Raw genomic sequence first — 10,831 nt, forward strand, 5'->3', positions numbered from 1 at the left:
GGGTGGGGACGAAGGAAAAGAGGCGTGCGGAAAGGGCAAGGGAGCGTAGACCATTTATGCAAATAACAGGCAAAGCCGCTTGCAAATAACCTGGCGAAGCGCTAAGGCGCGCGAGTCTTCGGGGCGGGAGGAGGAGCTGCAGGGCTCCAGCTAGGACAGAGTTAAGCCCCACTCCTCTCCCGCCCTCGGAAAAAGGGGTGGGGAGGGTGCCGAGCTGCAACGGAAATAGCCGAGCGGTTGGCCGACAGGAGCCGAACTTCTTCCGGAAGTAGCCGATCTGCGGGGTCTCGCTCTCCGACCTGAGCCGAGCAGTGGGCCTTGTTCTCCGGATCGGCCGAAGGTGTTCCGGAAGGAGGCGAACCCTGAGGCGGGCCGGGCAAGCCTTCCCTGCGGCCGGCAGAGCCCAACGACTAGTGCGACTCCGCGGGGGTGGGGGCAGCTGCAGCCTGGCTCTCGCCTGGCAGGAGCCGAGCTCGTTCCGGAAGAAGCCGAGCGGACCGGGGCCAGCCTCAGCGTCCCGGGAGTGAGGCGATAGCTGCGGCGGCGACAGCGCGGGCCGGGATGAACCGCGACGGCTGAGGCAGCGGAGGTGACGGCTGCGCGGGCCCCAGTGAGACTCCCTCGAAGCGCCAGCCCACCGTTCGGGGCTTTGCCTCTAGCCGAGCCCTGCCCCCGCGAGCCTCCCGGACCCCTTTGTGCGGCCGGAGGCGGCGGCGGGAACGGCCATGGCGGCCAACATGTACCGGGTGGGAGGTGAGTACCGGGCGCAGGGGTACAGGGTCCGGGGCGGGAGAGGTTGGGGTCGGGACCGGAGGGGCTCGGCACCGGGTGGCGCGAGGCGCAGCGTATGGGGCGGCATGGACCGGAGCTCGGACCGGAACCGGAACCGGGAGACGAGGAGCTAGGGTGCGGGAAACCGCGACGCGGCAGGGCGCCGAGACTCCTGGAGAGAAGCTGCGGGCAGCCCCGACGGCACTTTCAGGGCTGCGTCGGGGGCTCCCCGGGGCACGGAGTGGGCTTCGGAAACCGGTTCCGAAGGAGCTGACAGGGTGGGGAGGGAACGCGAGGGGCTGGGGCGACGGCTTTGCCACCGCGGAGGAGCCGCCCGGAGGTTTCCTCTTCCCAGGCGTTATTGTGCGCCTCAGTTCGAAAAGGTGGGGGCCCTGCGCTAGAGCGAACAATTACTTCGCCGCGACTGAGGTGCAACTCGTTGCTGAGTTGTGGGGACTGCAGGGGAACCCCTGCTTCTTGCCTGTTCCTTAAGGCTCACTTTTGAGTAATGGATCTGATTTTAGAACTAGGTGCGGTGGGGGTGGGGGACATCCTTATTTTCTCTTAGTCTTTACACTTTCACATCTCAGCGCGCTCTCTGCCTGAATCCTTATCTTCTTTTGATCCACTCAGGCCAACTTTCTCTCCTACTCTGGTGCTCTGCGTCTCTCCCATCTCCTCTGATCTTCGTGGTTCTCCCCCCTCCCTTCCCTTACAGATTACGTCTATTTTGAGAACTCCTCCAGCAATCCTTACCTGGTTAGACGGATTGAGGAACTCAACAAGGTGAGTGGAGCAGAATCCCTCTCCCTCCCTCCCCCAGTGGTCTCTTCTGAGGTTTCTAACTTCAGGTGGAAGAGAGGACCCTATACTAAGTACCCATTCATATTCATTCATTCATTCATTGGATGTATTCAGGAAAGGCTATTGAGAGCTTAGCAGGAACTTTACTATTCTGTCTCTTGGGGGCAAAGGAAAGGGATTTGGAAGTCTGTCCTTGAATGTAAGTATTTACTCATATTTTCTTGGGCTTTTTAATTTAGGTCCCTCTGAAACTTACTGTTATTTGTCTCTTTGTGTATTTCTGTTCCCAGATGATCAATTTTCACTGCTACGTTGTTTTGTTTCTGTTTTTGTTTTTTTCCTCCCCTTAGACTGCAAATGGAAATGTGGAGGCAAAGGTCGTCTGTCTTTTCCGGCGCAGGGACATTTCTAGTAGCCTCAACAGCTTGGCTGATAGTAATGCCAGTGAGTATCTTCATCCCTTTCTTTTCCCCCTCCCCATGATCTGAGGCCTGGGCATGTCCCTGCAGGTATTTCCCCTGGTAGCATGCCCAAGGTAGAGGTGTGAGTTTGGGGGTGGGAAATGCCTGGCCTGAGGAGGGAGACCTGTTTTTACACGTTGGGGTTGGAAGCAGGGTGGAGAGATTGTGATAAGGAAAGCCATGATATGGTTTGTGTATGAGAGTAGGAGAGAGACGATAAGGTTTATTTAGGGGATGAAGACGGGGTTTAGAGAAACAGAATGCTTTTCTAAAGGGGGGCAGTTTGGGGTACACAGGGACAGTAGGTGGTGACTGAAGGTCAAGGTGAAGAGGAAGAGATTGTACTGAGAAGCCCGCATAACAGAGAAGCAGCCTTATTTTGTAATCACAAGGTGGTGAGAATACCTGGAAGTTAGAAGATGGCTGGAAGTTTTCTTGCACTTTTTAATTTCTCACCTTGCCCATTTCCCCACCTGCCCCCCCCCATTTTACATCTTTCCCTTTTCATTTTGCTCTATTTTCATCCTCTTTAAGGTCTCATTTTCTTTTAAAAAAAAAAAAAATTTTCCTTAGCTTCTTTTTCCTTTCCTGCTTTGGTTTTCTTTTTCCTTCCTTTTGTTCCACCTTTCTAAATCATTTTCATTTTTCAGACTGCTCTGGGTGAGAAGGGGTTAAAGAGGAGCCTGGCTAACCAAGTTCCCTGGCCCTTTAGGGTTTCCAGCCCCATCTGGCAGGGGCTGACCTTGGCCTTGTCCAATCAGAAGGGGTGTTGGGGGTGTGGTCCCCCTTGCCTTAGCACAGGGTTTCCGGAGCACACAAGCGAGGGGTGGAGCCTACTGCACAACCCCCCCTTCTCCCTGAGGTTGGGAACAATGCACCAATGAGCCTGGGCCTGAGGCTTTTCTGCCCCCTCCCACTTTGGTTGGCGCCTAGCCAGATTAACCCCTTCCACTAGGTTTCAGGGCAAGCTGCGGCTCTTTCAGGAGGAAGATGTTGGCACTAGCTTGAGAGGTGTTGTCCTTGAAAACCCTAGGAACTATTATTAGCCAAGTAGAGAATGAGGGATAGTTAGGGCTGCATGTGATGTTTTAGTGCAAAGAGTCTCCTGAAATTGAAAAGAACTGGTAAACACAGTCTTGTGTGATATTTTTTCATCTTACTGGGTTCCTGGACCTCAGGCTGGTTTAGCAAGAGACAAATGTAATGTTCTTGCTGGCCTGTTGTGGACTTTGGTGTCTGAGCATTGGCAGCTGGGTAGTGATGTATGTCTACAGCATTCTTCGTACTCTCAGCAGTTCTTCCCTAAGAGCATTACTGATAGAGTTGGGAGCATCCATGATGGGATATACAGCTAAGAAGGAAAGCTGGTAGGATAAAGGCATAGAAGGCAGACACCTGGGAAATGTGAGAAAAAAACAGCCAAGATAGAAAATATTTTCCCTGAGTTAGAGTTTCCAGGGTGGTGTCTTGCTGGATCCATTTCTGACTTGGTTTCTTCCTCCTTAATCTCCCAGGGGAGTTTGAAGAGGAATCAAAGCAGCCAGGGGTGTCTGAGCAGCAGCGCCATCAACTGAAGCACCGGGAACTTTTTCTTTCTCGGCAATTTGAATCATTACCAGCCACCCACATAAGGTACAGGACAACTGGGGCCAGAATAGCCTGCATGCACTTACGTAGAAGATGGAGAGAAGGAGGTGGTATTCAGAGATGCTGTGGGGAGGGAGAGTGGGGCTCACCGGGGTTTTCCGATCTGTCTTCTATAGGGGGAAATGCAGTGTGACCCTCTTGAATGAGACAGATATCTTGAGCCAGTACCTGGAAAAGGAGGTGAGAAAGAGATGTTGAGAGAAGAGGGAGGGGAATGGGTATTGCTCACAAAAGGGAGGGGGAAAGGAGGACAATGATAAGGTACCGGGTTGCCAGACTGCCGGTCATGGAAACTCAGATACACCTCCCTCCCTGCCGCCTATGTGGATTGCTGCCCTGCTTACCTTGTCTCTCCCCAACTCCAGGACTGCTTTTTTTACTCACTGGTGTTTGACCCTGTGCAGAAGACACTTCTAGCTGATCAGGGCGAGATTAGAGTTGGTTGCAAATATCAAGCTGAGATCCCAGATCGCTTGGCAGAGGGTAAGCAACAGGACAACACTGTATGGCTACCAAGTTATCTAATTCTAAGGGGCACTTTAATTTTTTTTATTTTTTTTCGAGATGGGGTCTTGCTCTGCTGCCCAGGTTGGAGGGTAATGGTGTGATCTCAGCTCACTGCAAGCTCCACCTTACGGGTTCATGCCATTCTTCTGTCTCAGCCTCCCGAGTAGCTGGGACTATAGGCTCCCGCCACAACGCCTGGCTAATTTTTTGGTATTTTTAGTAGAGACGGGGTTTCACTGTGTTAGCCAGGATGGTCTTGATCTCCTGACCTCATGATCCGCCTGCCTTGGCCTCCCAAAGTGCTGGGATTACAGGCGTGAGCCACCGCGCCTGGCCCCAAGGGGCACTTTAATATTATAGTCTCTGTGAATGGTGTCACCTGGGGTTGTGTAGTACACAGTCTGCAGGGCTCTCTGCCATGACCCTGACAGAATGGGACCGTAGGAACCTGAAAAGGGCAAATGGGAACAGTTGGGAAGAGAAGTCGGAGAGTTGACAGAATCCAAGCAGAAGAAGAGGAAGGAAGAAGTGCTATTGTGAATGAAAAGACACCAACTATTTCCTCCTGCCCTCTCCCTGTGGTTGCCATTGTTCTGTTCCCCAGGAGAATCTGATAATCGGAACCAACAGAAGATGGAGATGAAGGTCTGGGACCCAGACAACCCTCTCACAGACCGGCAGATCGACCAGTTTCTCGTGGTGGCCCGGTGAGGGGTGGGTGGATAGGGAAGATGGGCTGGGGGAGGTGTGGACATTGTTCTGAGTCCCATGGTTCTTAGAGGTGGACTTTATTTCTTTCATTGGCATAGATGTTTTCCTTCTTTCTCTTCTGGCTTAGTTTCCCAGCCCACTTGGGCTTTCTTCTTCTTTGGCTTTTGACTTCTCAATTTTTCCTTTAGAGCTGTGGGAACCTTTGCAAGAGCTCTAGATTGCAGTAGCTCCATTCGGCAACCAAGCTTGCACATGAGTGCAGCTGCTGCCTCCCGAGATATCACCCTGGTGAGCAGAAGTTGGTGGGTAGTTGGGCAGGCTGGGCTTTCTGGGGACTTGCAGAGCCTAGGGACAGGAGAGGAGGGTATCTCTGAGGGAATGGGAGTGTTTTTTGTGTTTTTGTTTTTTTTTTTTGAGACGGAGTCTCGCTCTGTCGCCCAAGGTGGAGTGCAGTGGCGCGATCTCAGCTCTCTGCAAGCTCCGCCTGCTGGGTTCACACCATTCTCCTGCCTCAGCCTCCCGAGTAGCTGGGACTACAGGCACCCGCCACCACGCCTGGCTAATTTTTTGTATTTTTAGTAGAGACGGGGTTTCACCGTTTTAGCCAGGATGATCTCGATCTCCTCACCTCGTGATCTGCCCGCCTCAGCCTCCCAAATTGCTGGTTTTATGGGCGTGAGCCACCGTGCCTGGCCGGGAGTGGGAGTGTTTTAAGGAGCAGGAAGGGAGTGGTGCCAAAAGTTTCAGATCCTCAGTTGCTCTCCGTCTTCCCCATAGTTTCACGCCATGGATACCTTGCAAAGGAACGGCTATGACCTGGCTAAGGCCATGTCGACCCTGGTACCCCAGGGCGGCCCGGTGCTGTGTCGGGATGAGATGGAGGAATGGTCAGCCTCAGAGGCCATGCTATTTGAGGAGGCCCTAGAGAAGTATGGGAAGGACTTCAACGATATTCGCCAGGATTTTGTAAGTGGATGACGCTAGGAGGAGAGGTGACAGGTGAGGGAACCAGGACCTGGGGCCAGATGCCTGCTCATTCTTCTCCCTCTGCCCCTTAGCTACCCTGGAAGTCACTCGCCAGCATAGTCCAGTTTTATTACATGTGGAAAACCACAGACCGGTATATTCAGCAGGTATCATCTGGGCTGGGGAGGGTGGACCATAGGCTACCTGCTGACCTCTGCCTTTGAAGTTGATGATATTCTCCCTGCTCTGATCCTTCTCTTTCTTTTTTCCTTCTTGCAGAAAAGATTGAAAGCTGCTGAAGCAGACAGCAAACTGAAACAGGTCTACATCCCCACCTAGTAAGTGTAGTGGTTAGGGGAGACCAGAGTGTTTTCCTTCCCTTCCCCTAACTTGTGCCTTCCTCAGTGATTGGGGGTGGGCAGGAGGTAGGGTCACATTGAGAGTGGAAATTGATTCTTTTCCTTGACCAGTTTCTTGGTTTTTTCCCTTCTCCTCGCCTTCCCCATTAGCACTAAGCCAAACCCTAACCAGATCATTTCTGTGGGTTCAAAACCTGGCATGAATGGGGCTGGATTTCAGAAGGGCCTGACTTGTGAGAGTTGCCACAGTGAGTTATGGGGGCACTGGGATGGTGGGGATGGGTGGAAGGCCTGCTGTGGCTCAAGAATCTGTGGGGCTCAGGTAGCATGCTTCTTCCCTGTCCCCCTCCTCTCCATGCTCTGCAGCCACACAGTCTGCTCAGTGGTATGCCTGGGGGCCACCTAACATGCAGTGCCGCCTCTGTGCTTCCTGTTGGATCTACTGGAAGAAATATGGGGGACTGAAGACCCCAACTCAGCTTGAGGGAGCCACTCGGGGTACCACGGTAAGGATCAGTGGGGGTAAAAGCAGGGGAGAGCAGTAAGCATATTGATGTGAGCTTAGGTGAGGGCCAGAATATCCAACTCTTTATATGGTGATGGTTTGATGGGCAGGGGGTGCTTGATGCTGGTTGGGGAGACATATAGGCCAAGAGGTCAGTAAAGAGATTAGGCAGGAATAAATTGTCTTCTGCAGGGAATGGAAGAAAGAAGGGAGCCTCAATGCTGATTTCTGCTCTCTCTCTTTCCTATGCTCTTCTTCTAGGAGCCACACTCGAGGGGTCATTTGTCCAGACCTGAAGCTCAAAGTCTTTCCCCTTATACAACCAGCGCCAACCGGGCCAAGCTACTGGCTAAGAACAGGCAAACTTTCCTGCTTCAGACCACGAAACTGACCCGTCTTGCCAGACGCATGTGCAGGGACCTATTACAGCCGAGGAGGGCTGCCCGACGGCCGTATGCTCCTATCAATGCCAATGCCATCAAAGCAGAGTGTAAGGACAGGGAGTGATGGGGCTGGTGGTGGGTTTAGGGTTGCTCTGCCCAGAGATGATTGTTTCTCTGGATGTTTAATAACAGGAGACATAGTAGGCCACAGGTAATTTTTTAAAGATTAGACTTGGCTTCTGGCCTCAGAGGAGACCTGAATGGTGAAGCCCTTCAGAAGCTTTCATCTTTGTTCTGCAGGCTCCATTCGACTTCCTAAGGCCGCCAAAACTCCATTGAAGATTCACCCTCTGGTGCGACTGCCCCTGGCAACTATCGTCAAAGATCTGGGTATGGGATGAGGACCAGTGAGGGTGGCATCAGGCTCCCAGTCCGTTCCCTGTCCGACATCTTCTTTCCCCTTGTTTTCTTCTTCCCCATAGTGTCCTCAGAGATTTAGTCTAACAAACTGTACTTTTGTTGTTTAATAATTTTTTTTTGTAAACTATTCAGTATTACTGTACTGATTTGATAAGGTCATACTGATATTTGAAATACTAGTGATAGCTTGCCAGAACCTTCCCCCATTGCTACTTTTGGGGATGCCCAGGTAAACTGCTGGTCCAGGGGAAGAGATGGAAGTAACAAAGGGGAACTGTGTAGGGAAGAAAAGGTGTGAAAGTTTTCTATTACTTTTTTTCCAGTGGCCCAGGCACCCCTGAAACCAAAAACACCTCGGGGTACCAAAACACCGATCAACAGAAACCAGCTGTCCCAGAACCGGGGACTGGGGGGCATTATGGTGAAACGGGCCTATGAGACTGTGAGTTGACAGAAAGGGGTGGGCCAAGCTGAGTTGGGTGGGCTTTTGTTTCTCATAGGAGTCTGAGAGGGTCCCTTCCCTCATTGTGCCATCCTGCCTCTTTTCCAGATGGCAGGGGCAGGGGTTCCTTTCTCTGCCAATGGAAGGCCTCTGGCTTCAGGGATTCGTTCAAGCTCACAGCCAGCCGCCAAGCGTCAGAAACTAAACCCTGCTGATGCCCCCAATCCTGTGGTGTTTGTGGCCACAAAGGATACCAGGTAGGGAGTCTACCATGGGAGGGGCTGAGAGGGACAGTCCAGGCTGTGAGTGTGGGGAGTAGGAGTTTCAGAGCAAGAGCTCTAGGAAGGTTGTGGATGCAGGGTGGGGATGCCAGAAAAGAATGGGCCAGAAGGCAGAATTGCAGTGTGGAATGTGGGGCTTCACCTGGAGGGCTTAGTGTTCTCTAAGCCTTTTCTGTTTCTCACTTGCTCTTTCTGGCCAGGGCCCTACGGAAGGCTCTGACCCATCTGGAAATGCGGCGAGCTGCTCGCCGACCCAACTTGCCCCTGAAGGTGAAGCCAACGCTGATGGCAGTGCGGCCCCCTGTCCCTCTACCTGCACCCTCACATCCTGCCAGCACTAATGAGCCTATTGTCCTGGAGGATTGAGCACCTGTGGGGGAGGGAGGTGGGCTGAGAGGTAGAGGGTGGATGCCCAGGGCACCCAAACCTCCCTTCCCTTTCGTGTCAAAGGGAGTGAGGAGTAAGGAAGAGAGCAAGTGAGTGTGCATCCCTGGAGGGGTTGGGCGCCCTCTGGTGTTACAACCTTGAGACTTGTCTCATGCCTCCATGCTTGCTGATGGAGGACAGACTGCAGGAACTTGGCCCATGTGGGAACCTAGCCTGTTTTGGGGGGTAGGACCCACAGATGTCTTGGACAGTTTTGGGGGGAGGGTTTTTTAATTTTTTAAAAATTTTGCCTCCCTTTGTGAACGGGGATGGGGAGGGGAAGAGTAAACAGATAACAGGTGGTGGTACCTGGTTGGGGGAGGGGGCGTGCACTGCCATGTCTTTTTTTTTTTTTTCCTAATTGGGGGTTTCTCTTTCTGTCCGGTGTCCGGACTATCCTAATTGGAGTTTGAGGCCCCTAAGCTGGCATCAACCCCAGGCCATGCTCGCTCTTTCCTTCCCTCCCCTCCCCCTCCGCCTTTTGTACGCCAGTTCTCAGAAATAAAGATCTTTTGTCCGTTTTTTTAACCTCGGATTCTGTAATTGGTTCTTATAGTAACAAATAAAAAGCTGTTTTCTTCAGCTTCTCCTGGCTCAGCTGTTCTTTGCCATGGGTGTGTGTTGTGTGTGTGTTGGGGGTGTCTTTGACAGGGAAAATAAAGGACAAAGGACAACAAAGGAGGTACAGATGGTTCTTGCCTTGGGAACAGCTTTATGAGATATGCAGCCTGGACCGAGGCGGCTTGCTCCAGCTAGCCTTCTTGTGGGATCCAAACTGCTCCCCAGCTCCCAGTGGTGATGGAGCCCAAGCACCATCTTGGCCCAGATTCCTTCAAAGGAGTTGAGATGAGCTTTCTGGATGACTGGTGGCCTCCATAGGAAAGGAGAATGGGGGTGTTTCTTCCTCTGTTTCCCACCTCTTACTCCCCTCTCCCTTTTACTTAAGGAATTCTGGAAGTTGCTGGCAGCCAGGGTAACATGTATACCACCTTGGTGGTGGTGATGGGGTTATAGGAGGATCTCCTCACCTAGCTGTGTGGTGTATTTGGCAGATGAGAATTCTACCATTGAACCACTCGAGCACCTCTGGGTGTATGTGTACAGCCTGCTGCTTCAGGATCCTCAAGGCCAGTCTCAGCAACTGCCTTGATACCCTGATCCACTGTAGCACCGTTTCCTGCCTGAAAGGTTTGGGACACTGAGATTAGATGCCTGAGCAGGGCCCATTAGAAGGAACACCTTAGGAGAGACAAGAAGTTCAGCCTACTACGTGCTCCTTGGGCACTTCCTTTAGAGATGGGGAACAGCCTCGGCAGTTGTGACTTGCGCAAGGTCAAAGACCATGGTGTCTGCCTTAGGTCCACTGCTCTTTGCGCCATTCAAAGATGTGGGCTGAGCCCATCTGAAAGTCCTCTCCACCTCCTTATGATCCCTGTCCCTAGGGCATCCCCAGCTCCTGTAGTCCCTCCCTGTACTGAGCCTACACCTCGGCGGTGTTGGGAGGAACTGACAATTATACCAGATGGGCTTTGACAGCATTCGCCCCCTCCAGTGTCTTCACTCAGTTACCGGTACTCGGTTTTGTCTTGTCGCACTGCTCTGGGGTGCGCCAGTGGCTCTGGCTCCTCGGGAGTACACCACGCAGCCCACTACTGCGGAAGGAATGGGCCTGGCTCCAGGGACCTTGTGGAGTCCGGAAGGTGCCCGGTGGTGGCAGAGCTCCCCAACCAGGGCTAGAAGCAGTCGCAGAACACCCGTTTTGCGAGAGGACATGGGGTGGAGGGAGGGAGTAACAGCCCTGAAAAGGTTGGAAGTCCAGGAACAGCCCTGGGCTCCGTGGGGCAAAGGATTGGAAGCCGCCGATCCTCCGCCTTTATTCGTCGGGTAAATAAGGGTCGAGGGTACAGACACAAGGGTATCTACTGCGGGGTGAAAGAGCTGCAGCTAGACGCTACCCGGCGCCGGCCTTTGTGGCTGCTGTCATAAATATTCACGACGCTTTGGGCCAATCAACGCCTGAACAGCTTAAAGCACACCAATCGGCTTGCCGCATGCAGATAAGCATCGTAACACGCGGCTTTTCCTAAAACGGGCGGGGACTCGACAGCGGCTAGGAACGGAACCCGGAGTCGAAGGAGCTTGGTTTCC

General features: G+C 52.8%; 1 protein-coding gene across 2 annotated transcripts; it reads left to right on the plus strand.

Annotated features, from left to right (window-relative positions):
- The first annotated feature begins 43 nt into the window (after window positions 1–43).
- MTA2 (metastasis associated 1 family member 2) lies at window positions 44–9,270 on the plus strand. 2 transcript variants are annotated; one of them, XM_025355397.1, is made up of 18 exons: window positions 44–753; window positions 1,490–1,557; window positions 1,926–2,019; window positions 3,551–3,668; window positions 3,800–3,863; window positions 4,049–4,166; window positions 4,795–4,897; window positions 5,090–5,189; window positions 5,679–5,867; window positions 5,960–6,034; window positions 6,147–6,205; window positions 6,377–6,474; window positions 6,593–6,732; window positions 6,993–7,221; window positions 7,415–7,504; window positions 7,858–7,976; window positions 8,085–8,233; window positions 8,458–9,270. In XM_025355397.1, the coding sequence occupies exons 1-18, from the start codon at window positions 726–728 to the stop codon at window positions 8,621–8,623; spliced, it is 2,007 nt and encodes a 668-aa protein (XP_025211182.1). In that variant the 5' UTR covers window positions 44–725; the 3' UTR covers window positions 8,624–9,270. The 2 variants fall into 2 exon arrangements, with proteins under 2 accessions (XP_025211182.1, XP_025211183.1); XM_025355398.1 differs by lacking the exon at window positions 44–753 and adding an exon at window positions 884–1,154.
- Window positions 9,271–10,831: the final 1,561 nt, after the last annotated feature.

This window comes from Theropithecus gelada, chromosome 14 (assembly GCF_003255815.1).
Source record: "Theropithecus gelada isolate Dixy chromosome 14, Tgel_1.0, whole genome shotgun sequence".
Classification (NCBI taxonomy): Eukaryota; Metazoa; Chordata; class Mammalia; order Primates; family Cercopithecidae; genus Theropithecus; species Theropithecus gelada.